The 16654-nt window shown below is 42.2% G+C and overlaps 3 protein-coding genes across 3 annotated transcripts; all 3 read right to left on the minus strand.

The window, feature by feature from the left end:
• Positions 1 to 57: 57 nt before the first annotated feature.
• Positions 58 to 1575, minus strand: LOC131455933 (uncharacterized). The gene is made up of 5 exons (XM_058623815.1): positions 1438 to 1575; positions 614 to 1330; positions 413 to 511; positions 281 to 324; positions 58 to 177 (listed from the first exon to the last, which is right to left on the minus strand). The coding sequence occupies exons 1-5, from the start codon at positions 1493 to 1495 to the stop codon at positions 58 to 60; spliced, it is 1038 nt and encodes a 345-aa protein (XP_058479798.1). The 5' UTR covers positions 1496 to 1575.
• A 7319-nt stretch (positions 1576 to 8894) lies between these two features.
• LOC131455934 (uncharacterized) lies at positions 8895 to 10333 on the minus strand. Its single transcript, XM_058623816.1, has 5 exons — positions 10276 to 10333; positions 9451 to 10167; positions 9250 to 9348; positions 9118 to 9161; positions 8895 to 9014 (listed from the first exon to the last, which is right to left on the minus strand). Exons 1-5 carry the CDS (start codon positions 10331 to 10333, stop codon positions 8895 to 8897), a joined length of 1038 nt encoding a protein of 345 aa, XP_058479799.1.
• A 1262-nt stretch (positions 10334 to 11595) lies between these two features.
• LOC131457001 (uncharacterized) lies at positions 11596 to 13250 on the minus strand. The gene is made up of 5 exons (XM_058625733.1): positions 13114 to 13250; positions 12288 to 13004; positions 12087 to 12185; positions 11955 to 11998; positions 11596 to 11851 (listed from the first exon to the last, which is right to left on the minus strand). The coding sequence occupies exons 1-5, from the start codon at positions 13169 to 13171 to the stop codon at positions 11732 to 11734; spliced, it is 1038 nt and encodes a 345-aa protein (XP_058481716.1). The 5' UTR covers positions 13172 to 13250; the 3' UTR covers positions 11596 to 11731.
• Between the last annotated feature and the right edge of the window lie 3404 nt (positions 13251 to 16654).

Consider the following 16654-nt stretch of genomic DNA (forward strand, 5'->3'; position numbering starts at 1 on the left):
GTGTGATGTTTACAATAAAGAAAGACTGAGAAAATGACAGAACTAACAAAGACAGAGTTAATGTCGGACACTGGAGTACACGCATTCGTTATTTGCATTGTCCATCTGTCTTCTTGATCTGTTAGGCAGGTGGACACTTAAAGCAGCATAGTGGACATTGTCTCCATCTGTGTTTCCCTGGAAACAACACACACACACATCAGTACATTGTAATATGGCTCTGTTTGTGCTAATATAAGGTGGTATATGTAAGTTTGATGAGAGATTATAATGTATTTACCTCTTCATTTGATGTGGAGCGAGCTGATAATTGGGCACAAGACTCTGGTTGTGAAACACACACATGACGGTGTTTAATTCAAAAGCCAAATTCAGTGAATAGAAGCTGGTCAACATCAGAAGAAGTGATTACCTGAACATTTGTCTCTCTTGTACAGTAAGAAAGCCAGTAAAATACTCAGGAGGGTGGTGAATGTCAAAGCTCCAGCCATGATATACATTGATGACTGGTCTGCAAATGGAGACATTATAGACATTTTGTCTCTGTCATGTTTTTGCCAAAGAATAAACTGTCACTACTCATCAGATGAGGTGGCATCTAGAAGTTTCTTACCGTTAAAGTCCAGTTTGGTCCCGTTCCCAAACAGTATATGTCCACATGCAGCGACAGCACAGTAGTAGGTCCCAGCATGAGAGAGATTCACACTGTTCATTGGTAATTTGTAGACACAGGTGTGTGTTTGAGTGTTGGGTTTCCTCTCACACTGATCACTTATGTCTCCTTTGGTGTAAATGGTTCCATGGTGAGGTTCTTGAGAGTTCTTGAGCCAGTAAACGCTATGTTCTTCTCCAGCACATGCTCCTGTGTCAACTGTACAGTTGAGAATGACAGAATCTCCTGGCTGAAGTCTTTGTGACTCTGACTGATGGACCAGAGGGTGAAGATTCCACCTTGAACCCTCCACACTCACAGTGATGACTTCTTGAAATTCAAACCAAACTGACACACCGACTACACAAAAGTAAGTCGCTGAGTCTGAAAGTTGAACATCAGAAATGTTTAAGTGATTCAAACCAGCATCAGTTTGAAGTGAGAAGCGTGGATTTTGTCTAAAATCATTGTAAAAAGTGTGCGTTCGGACACTTGCACCTGACGTTTTTACGACACAGATAAGCTGTGGCTTCTGACCCAGTGTTTGCTTGTACCAGTAAAGCTTAAAATCATCCACAGTGATTAAACATGACAAAGTCACGTTGTCACCAACATTAGCTGATATAAATCCAATGTCTTGATGAGCAGTTGTGGACAGAACAAGATGGTTCATCTCAGCTGAAGAAAAAGACGAGAAAAGACAAACTCACATTTAATTTAATATATACATATGTTCAGTATATATTTTAAATTACATCATAAAACAGAAAAAAAAAAGAACTCACCCAGTTTCCCAAAGAGCAAATACGCCACTAAGAAGACAAAGTTTGGAGATGTCATCATGTTGAATTTGTCGTGTTGAATGACACGATACTCTTTCCACTCTGCAGATATAAGATCAAGGCATTGGCCGACAAGGCAACACTCGTCACATGTTCACTGCCTCCTATGGTTTGATGTTTCTTTTGTCTCTTCACATAAATCACATGGTGAAAGAAGCACTTTAAATGATCTAAAATCACTGTAAAATAACAAGAGTGTACATTCAAGAAGAATTTTAGATTCAGAGCAAATCAGATTAGTCCTTTTCTCTAATCTGAAGCATGACTGTGAACCAAAAACTTTTGAAGAATATTAGTTTGCAAAACTCTTCACATAAACATTATATTATCTTAGCATTTGACTCTATATTTTCTTTACAAGATTTAGGGTTTGTGGATGCGCACACATCCATACACAGCTCATCATGTCACAATAGCTTGGTGCACAGCATCGATGAATTTGAGCTATAGCTTTAAGTTGCTGTGGTAATTTCAGCTCTGAGGTTGTGGCATTTTTTCCCCCCAGCAGCAGTGTACACCCAAAACCTTTAGCTTCTGCAGCATGTGGTGTAAAGATGAAAAGGTAAAGGTGGTGTATTTTCCCCATGAATTATAAATGAACATATTCTATGTATAAGGGGTGATGTTATACAATACCATGAAAAGCTTTTATACATCTGGGTAATAATGTGTGCAACACATCAGATTGTGCCACTGCACTTTAATGTTCTTTTTTTTCACTGTAAACATGGATCCAAACACAGACTCAGACAGACATAATATATGAAACTAGCGTCTTTATTTGAGGAAACATGAAAGGTCAGCACACGTGCACATCATTTATAAAATCAGCAGGCAAAGGCCGAGTCAGGAAACAGACAAAAAGGGTCATACACTTGAACTCAAACTGGTGAGAACTACTGAAATGTGAGTGAATATACTGAACGAGAGAGTGACAGAGACTGTTGCAAACAACAAGGAGGGGCTTATGTAATGACAGAGGCACAGGAAATAATACAATATAAATATACTACAAAGAATATGTGGTTGTTGGCCAGTGAGCAGGTCAAATGGGATTTTTTTTTTTGATCAATGACACATTGAACAATATTAATATTGTGTTATACACGTGCATTAATAAATAATGAAACTTGATGTGATACATCCCGGCATTCCCCTTAAGGTCATGTTTTTTACGTTCTTTCTTTCATGTTTCCTGTTTCCTGTTTTATTGTGAAACTTACCTCAGCTCTCGTTTCAGATCACTTCACTTCCTGCACCTGTGTGTTTTCCCTCCAGTCTTGATTGTATGCCCCGCCCTCATTAGATTCACCTGTGTCTTGTTGTCTCCCTCCACCTCATGTGTATATAAGCTGTGTTCCCTTCACCTTCTGTGTCTAATAGTTCAGCTTGCAATTCATTGTGATTGGTTTTCCTGTTTTTTATTTTTATTTATTTATTATTAACTAATGCTTGTTTACTAACTTCTGCTTTTTCCTTGACCTTTTTGGATTTGTTTGCCTGAGCTGATTGATCTTTGTGTACCAACTGATGGGTTTTGATGGGTTTTGTGTCCACATATGTGTGAATAAAGATGACTGCATGTTGCATGTGGTTGTGGTGTTTTACATGTAGTCTGGTTTTGTGCACGACAGAAGCTCGGGTTTGTGATAAAGTGCCTTTTTTAGCGTTCCCTCCACTGAGAAGTGCACTCTCGGATCAATGTTTGTGGTTGAAAACACGGTGGCCGTTTCCATACTTGTGAGTACTTGTGAGTACTTGTGCGTACTTGCGTACTCCCGTACTTGTGAAAACGTCATCAGCCTCAGTCCAAGTGCTGTTCCAATTCTCAAGTAAGCGCACAACGAGGACGGTTCTCAAACCCGGAAGTGTTCTCGCTCCGCCCATTTTTACCAAGTATGCATCGGAGGTGACTTAAGCGTACTTGGGATGGCCATGTATCCCAGAATACATTTCGGCGGAGCATAGCAGCAGAAAATAGAAATATAAATCTGAAATAAATATTTTTCTTTGTCCTGGAACAAAGTTTTAACATCATTTGAGGTGAGAAATTAGTCATTTAGAATTCAAACATGTGGTTTGTGTATGAAGATATGACGTATTTATAGTTTGGCAGCGACGTTTGTCGGAGGTGATCAGCTCCTCCTCTGCGGAAGCTCGGTGCTCACTGTGCCCGGCACAGAGCAGCGTTACCTCGGCCTGTCCCGATGAAATGATCCGCTGGCTCAAACGTCGCTGTCATTAGATGCTTGGTGTGATTTGTTGTTGTTATTTTGTTTTTAATGGAAACGTTTTGACCTGACAGTTTGAAAGTTTGTATATTATTAATGTTTTTTTAATTTTAACTCTGAATGTTAGATTTATATTAAAGTCGCACGGTCATTGTATCTGTATTTAAATATAATATGTAAATATTAGATATGTAGAGTAGTATATATTTGTACACGTCATATATATATATATATACATATATACTACTCTACAATGCTGTAATATATCTATTTTCCACATTGTATTATTTGTATTGTATATTTTAATAGATATAAATATTTAAAATGTAAAAATAATCACAACATATATATGCATTTATTAAAAGTATTTCATATGTTCATTTATCAACACCTTAGGTGGCGGTAATGAGGCTGCAGCACTTGGCGCCAGCCACCATTCAAACAGCAGAACAATACATACATACTTGCATACTTGAGTATTGAGAAACAACCACATACTTGTGTACTCCCGTACTTGGCAAGTATATACTCCCAGCGTACTTCTCAAGTACATACTTCCCAAGTAAGCAAGTACATACTTGCTGACTTGAGTATTGAGAAACAGCCAGAGTCTGTGAAAATCAGATATGCACTTCATATACTGTCTTTAGAATTTTTTTTTATTGAGATTACAGCAAGGTGAGGTGTTAAACACTGAGGTCACATCATACAATCATGTCATCATAGATACATATGCAAAGCTATCAGTATTTCAGGGTAATCGTAGCCACAGACATAAAGCAACAATAATGTGAACATGCATGTTTAACAGCGATACAGTTACAAGGTGTCCAGCTCTACTGTGTTACACCAGAGTAAACACACACAGTCCAGGTGTCGTCCGCCTCTCTCACAAGTCTCCTCAGGGTGTCTTCATTCTGGTGAGTCTGGGTATGCGAAACAGGAAATCACAATGTGCATTTGTGTTTGTGTGGTAAAAACGTGTTTAAATAGTAACAGTCTGGCTCATCTTTAAGGGAGAAATACTTTGAATGTGTTTTGGAGCACTGTGAAAGTGTTGCATGAGAATCTGAAAACAGAATTACTCAAAGTCATTATGCTTTCACGGGAATAGTTTAAAAATGAAGTTTGCTTGCGGATACAAACGACAAAATATTTTATTGGAAGTGCCTTTCGCAAAAAAAAACGCAAAAATCTGAAACCACCCTCCACAGTGGAAAACTTGAATACGCTCCGCTGTAGCGTCTCCGTCTACACTGCCAAGATGCAAAACTCTGCTCAGATCTGCACACGTCTCGTACACGTTTACGTCACATACATGCGCCAGTACATGGAAATAAACAAACATGTCGGATTATTTCCATGGGATGGACCTTCAAGCTGCTCTGGCAGCTCTAATGAACGTACAGGAGTAGAGAGTAGTAGTGCAACTTCTTAATCTGACCAGATGAAATTCTTTTTCCTGGCGGTTGCCATGTTTTGCTTTTCGTGGAGAGGAAGATAGATTCTGCGCATGCGATCATACATGGCAATGTTGTGTGATAGTGTATCACAGCGGCACCTAGCCGCCTGGCATGCATACCCAATCGAATTCCACACACTTTTGCGTCACCGTATGCACGCAGATTTCCTCCCGAAAACGCTCGTCTAAACGCGGAATAAAAAGTGAAGATGCAACGCCACTTTTGCGTCTTCTGTTCAGACCTTCATCATGTAAACGTAGCCTTAGAATTCAACTCTGCAACTCCCCCACCTGCCAGTCATTCATTACTAATACGTGTATTCAACCACACGGCACCAGCGAAGGAAGCGGTACGAGCAACGGAATCCCTGCGGCAGAACCAGGACAGTTCTGGATCATCGTTTACAGGAGAGGGACGGGGAGAGACATCAGGAGGCCGTTACTTGCCACCTCCAACCGAGACCACAGCCACGATCCACGACCAGGTACTCACCCAACCAGGGACCCACTACCATGGCACCCCCTGTTCCCACCGAAGAGCCCATGCAGATTGGTCGGACCCATCTCTCGCCCCTCCAGGCAAACCACTCACAAAGTCTCGACAAACACTTGTTAGCATCCATAGCCTGCCTAGCTCTGACCAGAGTCAGAATCCAAAAGGGGAAGGGTCTCAAAGGAGCGTTAGTCAATTCAGGAGCAGATGAGAATCTTATGGACATGAAATTAATCCGAGAACTGAACATTAACCTGATTCCTCTACCCTCTCCCGTCAAAGCCAGGGCCCTAGATGGAAGTAAACTTTTCATGATCACCCATTGCACCGAAACCCATCACCATAATGATTAATGACCATATTGAACACCTGTCTTTTCATGAATTCGAATCACCTTTTCACTCCCTCGTACTCGGTACACAACCCCAAGTTGAATTGGCGAACCGGGGAGGTAGAATCATGGGGAGGGGAATGCTCGAAATTCTGTGAGAAGAAAACCCTTGCAGCCTCCCTGATCTCCACAGTGAGTATTCGGCCCACACTAACCAGAACACCACGTCTGACAGCCCAGACTTATCCTCAGTTCCTAAAGCTTATCACCACTGGGGGAGATGTTCAGCAAGGCTAAGGCCACGTCACTTCCACCCCACAGACAATACGAGTGCCCCATCGATCTAGTGCCTGGTGCGACTATACCAAAAGGGAGAGTTTACTCACTCTCACCGCCCGAAAAGCAAGACATGAAGGACTATATTGAGCAGTCTTTAAAGACAGGGCTGATTCGACCTTCTTCATCCCAAGCCGGCTCATCTGTCTTCGAACAACTCCAGGAAGCCTGTGTATTCACCAAGCTAGACCTCAGAAATGCGTACCATTTAGTTAGGATCAGAGAAGGGGATGAATGGAAAACTGGTTTCAATACCCCGACAGGACACTATGAGTACCTGATGATGCCCTTTGGTTTGTCTAATGCCCCCGCTGTTTTCCAATCCATGGTTAATGACATTCTGTGAGATTTTCTGAACCAGTTTGTTTTTGTCTATCTTGATGACATTCTGATTTTTTCCCCGGACATTAAGACCCACATCAAACCACGTTAGCCAGGTCCTCCAGCATTACTAGCGCATCAGTTGTACGTCAAGGCAAAGAAATGCGAGTTCCACACCACCACTATCACGTTCCTTGGATTCATCATCTCCCCGTGGAAGATGGAAATGGACCCGGCGAAGGTCAGTGCAGTGAGGGACTGGCCTACACCGCCCACCAGAAGAAGGTACAGCAGTTTTTAGGATTTGCCAACATTTATCGCAAATTCATCAGAAACTTTAGCTCAGTCGCTGCTCCTTTACATGCACTGACCTTGTCTAGTTCCGTTTGTATGGAATCCACATGCAGAGAAGGCATTCCAACGCCTCAAGATGGCATTCTCCTCAGCACCGGTCCTCATCATCCCGGACCCGCAACGCCAATTCGTGGTAGAGGTGGACGCATCTAACGAGGGGTGGCGGCGGTCCTGTCCCAGAGGGCGGCTCAGGACAACATACTCCACCCCTGTGCCTTCCTGTCCAGGAAGCTCACCTCAGCAGAGTGGAATGACCACGTGGGAAACAAGGCAGTGAAGGTGGCTGTGGAAGAGTGGAGGCATTGGCTGGAGGGGCCTCAGCTTCCTATTCTGGTTTGGGCCGACTATAAGAACCTGGAATACGTACGTAAAGCACTTCAATTCACTCAATTCACGTCAAGCCAGGTGGTCCTTGTTTTTCAACCGCTTTTACTTTGCCCTCTCTTACAGACCTGGGTCTAAGAATGGGAAGCCTGATACCCTCTCTTGCCTCCAACCCTCTCTTGAACCAATCCTCCCACTGAACCTTGTGGTTGGAGCGGTGACTTGGCCTACAGAAAACCAGGTAAAAAGTGAACTTGGTGTGATCTCGACACCTAGGGGCTTTCCGCCTATGCGGAAACCATGCGGTCCCAGGTCATTCACTGGGCTCACACCTCACTACTTACCTGCCATCCGGGGGCCAGACGGCCCAACTTTGTGATCCAGAAAAAGGTTCTGATGGCCTGGTCTGGACCAGGACGTGAGAGAATATGTTGCAGCGTGCACCGTGTGTGCACGGAACAAGACTTCCTCAAGGACTCAGCAGGGACTGTTGTGGACCTCTTGCAGTTCCTAGTCGCCCCTGGTCCGACATCTCCCTTGACTTTGTTACCGGTCTGCCAGTCTCTAGGGGGAACGCCACCATCCTCACAGTGGTAGACCGGTTCTCGAAGGTACTGTCATGCACCGTCAATTGTGTTAGTTAGTTTTAGTTCAGTGTCACTTCCTGTTTTATTTTGTGTTAGTTTGTTTTAGTTCAGTGTCACTTACGGTTTTATTTTTGGTAAGGGTGAGCACCTTGTCTGTCAAGATGCTTGTTCTGTGTCTCGCCTGATTCATTTAGCAGTCACTTTTATCCAAAGCGACTTACAGGGGAATTGAGCACAACCTGCCAGGGGTGGAGTTGAACTTGCCATGAACCAAGTCTTTTGCACACAGGGTACCGGTCTTAACCACTGAGCCACTCCACCCCCCTCATTACCCTCATTCTCTACATATACTCCCTTCTCCCACTTTCAGTTGCCAGTGCGTCTTATGTATGTTCACTCCATGTTTCGAACCAAGAAAGAGATCTTTTTGAAGTTATAGTCAAGCTAAGATTTTGTTTGTTTTCTCAAGTTTGAGATCTAGTTTAGCTTAGCGATTAGCCTTTTTTTCAGAGCTGTCCAGCTCACCTTTTGTTTGTTGATTTAAAGAGTCAATAAGCTCTTTAAAACTTTTCTCCTGTTTCTGGTCTTGTGCATCTGGGTCCAAGCTTTGTGAAAGTTCATAACAGGATGTTTGAATATTTGTAACTCTGTCCTGTCTAAAACCTATACTGCTGCCAGTCTTGGTCAGGACACTCTTGCAAAAGGGATTTTTAATCTCAGTGAGTTTTATTGCTGGTTAAAAACAAACAAAAGCAACAAACTGGACACATCTACAGTCATATCAAATGAAGTTCCTCTATGTACATGTTGCTAAAAACCGCAGAAACAATAGCATGTAAATTACAGTGTAAATGACTATGGTTCAGATATTCATTTGGGGGAAAAAACTTAAACAAAACTTCACGTGTGATGTTTACAATAAAGAAAGACTGAGAAAATGACAGAACTAACAAAGACAAAGTTAATGTTGAACACTGGAGTACACGCATTCATTATTTGCATTGTCCATCTGTCTTCTTGATCTGTTAGGCAGGTGGACACTTAAAGCAGCATAGTGGACATTGTCTCCATCTCTGTTTCCCTGGAAACAACACACACAAACATCAGTACATTGTAATATGGCTCTGTTTGTGCTAATATAAGGTGGTATATGTAAGTTTGATGAGAGATTATAATGTATTTACCTCTTCATTTGTTGTGGAGCGAGCTGATAATTGGGCACAAGACTCTGGTTGTGAAACACACACATGACGGTATTTAATTCAAAAGCCAAATTCAGTAAATAGAAGCTGGTCAACATCAGAAGAAGGGATTACCTGAACATTTGTCTCTCTTGTACAGTAAGAAAGCCAGTAAAATACTCAGGAGGGTGGTGAATGTCAAAGCTCCAGCCATGATATACATTGATGACTGGTCTGCAACTGGAGACACTATAGACATTTTGTCTCTGTCATGTTTTTGCCAAAGAATGAACTGTCACTACTCATCAGATGAGGTGGCATCTAGAAGTTTCTTACCGTTAAAGTCCAGTTTGGTCCCGTTCCCAAACAGTATATGTCCACATGTGGCCACAGCACAGTAGTAGGTCCCAGCATGAGAGAGATTCACACTGTTCATTGGTAATTTGTAGACACAGGTGTGTGTTTGAGTGTTGGGTTTCCTCTCACACTGATCACTTCTGTCTCCTTTGGTGTAAATGGTTCCATGGTGAGGTTCTTGAGAGTTCTTGAGCCAGTAAACGCTGTGTTCTTCTCCAGCACATGCTCCTGTGTCAACTGTACAGTTGAGAGTGACAGAATCTCCTGGCTGAAGTCTTTGTGACTCTGACTGATGGACCAGAGGGTGAAGATTCCACCTTGAACCCTCCACACTCACAGTGATGACTTCTTTAAATTTAAGCCAACGTGAGTGACCAACTACACATGAGTAAGTCGCTGAGTCTGAAAGTTGAACATCAGAAATGTTTAGGTGATTCAAACCAGCATCAGTTTGAAGTGAGACGCGTGGATTTTGTCCAAAATCATTATAAAAACTGTGCGTTCGGCCACTTGCACCTGACGTTTTTACGACACAGATAAGCTGTGGCTTCTGACCCAGTGTTTGCTTGTACCAGTATTGGTCATAATCATCTCTGGTGAATAAACATGACAAAGTCACGTTGTCACCAACATTAGCTGATATAAATCCAATGTCTTGATGAGCAGTTGTGGACAGAACAAGATGGTTCATCTCAGCTGAAGAAAAAGACGAGAAAAGACAAACTCACATTTATTTAATATATACATATGTACAGTATATATTTAAATTACATCATAAACTAGAAACAAAAAAATAGAACTCACCCAGTTTCCCAAAGAGCAAATACGCCACTAAGAAGACAAAGTTTGGAGATGTCGTCATGTTGAATTTGTCGTGTTGAATGACACGATACTCTTTCCACTCTGCAGATACAAGATCAAGGCATTGGCCGACAAGGCAACACTCGTCACATGTTCACTGCCTCCTATGGTTTGATGTTTCCTTTGTCTCTTAACATAAATCACATGGTGAAAGAAGCACTTGAAAATGATCTAAAATCACTGTAAAATAACAAGAGTGTACATTCAAGAAGAATTTTGAAATCAGAGCAAATCAGATTAGTCCTTTTCTCTAATCTGAAGCATGACTGTGAACCAAAACATGCTGTTAACATTTTTTTTTTTTTTTAAATATTAACCCGCAAAACTCTTCACATAAATAAGATATTGTCTTAAGAATGTATTCTATTGCATTTACAACATTTAGGGTCGTGGATGCACACACATCCTGTGCACAGCATCAGTGAATTTGAGCTATAGCTTTAAGTTCCTGTGGTAATTTTAGCTCTGAGGTTGTGGAAATGTTTCTCTTTTTAGCAACAGCAGTGTACACTGAAAACCTTTAGCTTCTGTAAATAAGAACCATGCAGACATATTTAAATTGACACCTACATCTTTGTTTGAATTGAATTTTAACCCTGTAGTTTAATTTTTCATTCTGCTGCAGAGAGCCACTTCCTCTGTGGTGCCACGTTGATGCAGATCTTTGATGCACCTTAGAAGAGGTCTCTGCAATTATTCTGTGCCTGTACCACATTCTATTCTATTCTATTCTATTCTATTCTATTCTATTCTATTCTTTTAAGAAGAATAACTTGTCCTAATGCAGTGTCCTAACAGTTTGTGGCCTCTTCCTGTCCACAACTCCTGAGATGAATTTTTACTTTCTGTTGTCTGTACACCGACAACTCATCATGTGTCACGAGATTTCTGCATGGCAAACATTTCCTGACTCTAATTTGAGATAAGAGGTGCCTGTCTCCTCATTGATCACTTCCAAGTGTTTTATACTCACATCATGAGGTCGATTTTTACAACACAGATCTCTACATTTTAAAGATGCAAATTCTTTAGGTATAATGTATATCATTTAATCTGTATGCTTTATGTTAGAATAGTTGTAACTCTGTCCTGTCTAAAACCTATACTGCTGCCAGTCTTGGTCAGGACACTCTTACAAAAGGGATTTTGAATCTCAGTGAGTTTTATTGCTGGTTAAAAACAAACAAAAGCAACAAAATGGACACATCTACAGTCATATCCAATGAAGTTCCTCCACGTACATGTTGCTAAAAACCACAGAAACAATAGCATGTAAATTACAGTGTAAATGACTAAGGTTCAGATATTCATTTGGGGAAAAAACTAAAACAAAACTTCACGTGTGTGATGTTTGCAATAAAGAAAGACTGAGAAAATGACAGAACTAACAAAGACAGAGTTAATGTCGGACACTGGAGTACACGCATTCGTTATTTGCATTGTCCATCTGTCTTCTTGATCTGTTAGGCAGGTGGACACTTAAAGCAGCATAGTGGACATTGTCTCCATCTCTGTTTCCCTGGAAACAACACACACAAACATCAGTACATTGTAATATGGCTCTGTTTGTGCTAATATAAGGTGGTATATGTAAGTTTGATGAGAGATTATAATGTATTTACCTCTTCATTTGATGTGGAGCGAGCTGATAATTGGGCACAAGACTCTGGTTGTGAAACACACACATGACGGTATTTAATTCAAAAGCCAAATTCAGTGAATAGAAGCTGGTCAACATTAGAAGAAGTGATTACCTGAACATTTGTCTCTCTTGTACAGTAAGAAAGCCAGTAAAATACTCAGGAGGGTGGTGAATGTCAAAGCTCCAGCCATGATATACATTGATGACTGGTCTGCAACTGGAGACATTATAGACATTTTGTCTCTGTCATGTTTTTGCCAAAGAATGAACTGTCACTACTCATCAGATGAGGTGGCATCTAGAAGTTTCTTACCGTTAAAGTCCAGTTTGGTCCCGTTCCCAAACAGTATATGTCCACATGTGGCGACAGCACAGTAGTAGGTCCCAGCATGAGAGAGATTCACACTGTTCATTGGTAATTTGTAGACACAGGTGTGTGTTTGAGTGTTGGGTTTCCTCTCACACTGATCACTTCTGTCTGCTTTGGTGTAAATGGTTCCATGGTGAGGTTCTTGAGAGTTCTTGAGCCAGTAAACGCTGTGTTCTTCTCCAGCACATGCTCCTGTGTGAACTGTACAGTTGAGAGTGACAGAATCTCCTGGCTGAAGTCTTTGTGACTCTGACTGATGGACCAGAGGGTGAAGATTCCACCTTGAACCCTCCACACTCACAGTGATGACTTCTTTAAATTCAAACCAAACTGTCCGAGAGCCTACACAAAAGTAAGTCGCTGAGTCTGAAAGTTGAACATCAGAAATGTTTAAGTGATTCAAACCAGCATCAGTTTGAAGTGAGAAGCGTGGATTTTGTATGAACTCATTATAAAAAGTGTGCGTTCGGCCACTTGCATCTAACATTTTTACAATACAGATAAGCTTTGGCTTCTGACCCAGTGTTTGCTTGTACCAGTAAAGTTCATCATCATCTCTGGTGAATAAACATGACAAAGTCACGTTGTCACCAACATTAGCTGATATAAATCCAATGTCTTGATGAGCAGTTGTGGACAGAACAAGATGGTTCATCTCAGCTGAAGAAAAAGACGAGAAAAGACAAACTCACATTTAATTTAATATATACATATGTACAGTATATATTTTAAATTACATCATAAACCAGAAACAAAAAAAAGAACTCACCCAGTTTCCCAAAGAGCAAATACGCCACTAAGAAGACAAAGTTTGGAGATGTCATCATGTTGAATTTGTCGTGTTGAATGACACGATACTCTTTCCACTCTGCAGATATAAGATCAAGGCATTGGCCGACAAGGCAACACTCGTCACATGTTCACTGCCTCCTATGGTTTGATGTTTCTTTTGTCTCTTAACATAAATCACATGGTGAAAGAAGCACTTTAAAATGATCTATAATCACTGTAAAATAACAAGAGTGTACATTCAAGAAGAATTTTAGAATTAGAGCAAATCAGATAAGTCCTTTTCTCTAATCTGAAGCATGACTGTGAACCAATACATGCTGTTAAACTTTTTTTTTTTTTAAAGAATATTAGTTTACAAAACTCTTCACATAAACAATATATTATCTTAGCAATTTATCAGCAGGCAAAGGCCGAGTTAGGAAACAGGCAAAAAGGATCATGCACTTGAACTCAAACTGGTGAGAACTACTGAAATGTGAGTGAATAAGCTGAACGAGAGAGTGACAGAGACTGTTGCACACAACAAGGAGGGGCTTATGTAATGACAGAGGCACAGGAAATAATACAATATAAATATACTACAAAGAATATGTGGTTGTTGGCCAGTGAGCAGGTCAAATAGGATTTTTTTTTTATCAATGACACATTGAACAATATTAATATTGTGTTATTCATGTGCAATAATGAATAATGAAACTTGATGTGATACATCCCAGCATTCCCCTTAAGGTCATGTTTTTTGTTTCTTTCGTTCATGTTTCATATTTCCTGTTTTATTGTGAAACTTACCTTAGCTCTCGTTTCAGATCACTTCACTTCCTGCACCTGTGTGTTTTCCCTCCAGTCTTGATTGTATGCCCCGCCCTCATTAGATTCACCTGTGTCTTGTTGTCTCCCTCCAACTCATGTGTATATAAGCTGTGTTCCCTTCACCTTCTGTGTCAAGTTCAGCTTTTCTATTTTTTTGCACTTCATTGTGATTGGTTTTCCTGTTTTTTATTTTTATTTATTTATTATTAACTAATGCTTGTTTACTGACTTCTGCTTTTTCCTTGCCCTTTGTGGATTTGTTTGCCTGAGCTGATTGATCTTTGTGTACCAAACCAGTTTTTTGAGATCAGTAAAGTCTTAACAGATGTGATGATGTGAAGTCAAGTAAACCTTAAAACACAAACTGATGGGTTTTGTGTCAGCGCCACTGGTTCCACATACTGTATGTGTGAATAAAGATGACTGCATGTTGCATGTGGTTGTGACCCATCTCTCGCCCGAGGAACGACGGCGTCGCCTCCAGGCAAACCACTCACAAAGTCTCGACAAACACTTGTTAGCATCCATAGCCTGCCTAGCTACCCTCCCCGGGCTCTGACCAGAGTCAGAATCCAAAAGGGGAAGGGGATCCGTCTCAAAGGGGCGTTCGTTAATTCAGGAGCAGATGAGAATCTAATGGACATGAAATTAATCTGAGAACTGAACATTAACCTGATTCCTCTACCCTCTCCCGTCACAGCCAGGGCCCTAGATGGAAGTAAACTTTTCATGATCACCCATTGCACCGAAACCCATCACCATAATGATTAATGACCGTATTGAACACCTGTCTTTTCATGAATTCGAATCACCTTTTCGCTCCCTCGTACTCGGTACACATTGGCGAACCGGGGAGGTAGAATCAAGGGGAGGGGAATGCTCGAAATTCTGTGAGAAGAAAACCCTTGCAGCCTCCCTGATCTCCACAGTGAGTAAGGCTTCGGCCCACACTAACCAGAACACCACGTCTGACAGCCCAGACTTATCCTCAGTTCCTAAAGCTTATCACCACTGGGGGAGATGTTCACTAAGGCTAAGGTCACGTCACTTCCACCCCACAGACAATACAAGTGCCCCATCGATCTAGTGCCTGGTGCGTTTAGTCACTCTCACTGCCCGAAAAGCAAGCCATGAAGGACTATATTGAGCAGTCTTTAAAGACAGGGCTGATTCGACCTTCTTCATTCCAAGCCGGTTCAGGGTTTTTCTTCGTGGCCAAGAAGGATGGATCCCTTCGGCCCTGCATAGACTATAGTCCCCTCAACTCGATTACTGTCGAAAACCGTTATCCTCTCCCCGTCATATCATCTGCCTTCGAACAACTCCAGGAAGCCTGTGTATTCACCAAGTTAGACTTTAGAAATGCGTACCATTTAGTTAGGATCGGAGAAGGGGATGAATGGAAGACTGGTTTCAATACCCCGACAGGACACTATGAGTACCTGATGATGCCCTTTGGTTTGTCTAATGCCCCCGCTGTTTTCCAATCCATGGTTAATGACATTCTGTGAGATTTTCTGAACTGGTTTGTTTTTGTCTATCTTGATGACATTCTGATTTTTTCCTCTGACATTAAGACCCACATCACCCACGTTAGCCAGCTCCTCCAGCAATTACTAGCGCATCAGTTGTACGTCAAGGCAGAGAAAGGCGAGTTCCACACCACCACCATCACGTTCCTTGGATTCATCATCTCCCCGTGGAAGATGGAAATGGACCCGGCGAAGGTCAGTGCAGTGAGGGACTGGCCTACACCGCCCACCAGAAGAAGGTACAGCAGTTTTTAGGATTTGCCAACATTTAACACAAATTCATCAGAGGTTTAGGTCAGTCGCTGCTTCTTTACATGCACTGACCTTGTCTAGTTCCATTTGTATGGAATCCACAGGCAGAGAAGGCATTCCAACGCCTCAAGATGGCGTTCTCCTCAGCACCGGTCCTCATCATCCCGGACCCACAACGGCAATTAGTGGTAGAGGTGGACGCATCTAACGAGGGGGTGGGGGCAGTCCTGTCCCAGAGGGCGGCTCAGGACAACATACTCCACCCCTGTGCCTTCCTGTCCAGGAAGCTCACCTCAGCAGAGTGGAATGACCACGTGGGAAACAAGGCAGTGAAGGTGGCTCTGGAAGAGTGGGGGCATTGGCTGGAGGGGGCTCAGCTTCCTTTTCTGGTTTGGACCGACTATAAGAACCTGGAATACATACGCAAAGCACTACAATTCACTCAATTCACGTCAAGCGAGGTGGTCTTGTTTTTCAACCGCTTTTACTTTGCCCTCTCTTACAGACCTGGGTCCAAGAATGGGAAGCCTGATACCCTCTCTTGCCTCCATGACCCAGAGCCTATGGCCAAGGATCCTGAACCAATCCTCCCACTGAACCTTGTGGTTGGAGCGGTGACTTGGCCTACAGAAAACCAGGTAAAAAGTGAACTTGGTGTGATCTCGACACCTAGGGGCTTTCCGCCTATGCGGAAACCATGCGGTCCCAGGTCATTCACTGGGCTCACACCTCACTACTTACCTGCCATCCGGGGGCCAGACGGCCCAACTTTGTGATCCAGAAAAAGGTTCTGATGGCCTGGTCTGGACCAGGACGTGAGAGAATATGTCGCAGTGTGCACCGTGTGTGCATGGAACAAGACTTCCTCAAGGACTCAGCAGGGACTGTTGTGGACCTCTTGCAGTTCCTAGTCGCCCCTGGTCC

This window comes from Solea solea, chromosome 3, assembly GCF_958295425.1.
Source record: "Solea solea chromosome 3, fSolSol10.1, whole genome shotgun sequence".
Lineage (NCBI taxonomy): Eukaryota > Metazoa > Chordata > Actinopteri > Pleuronectiformes > Soleidae > Solea > Solea solea.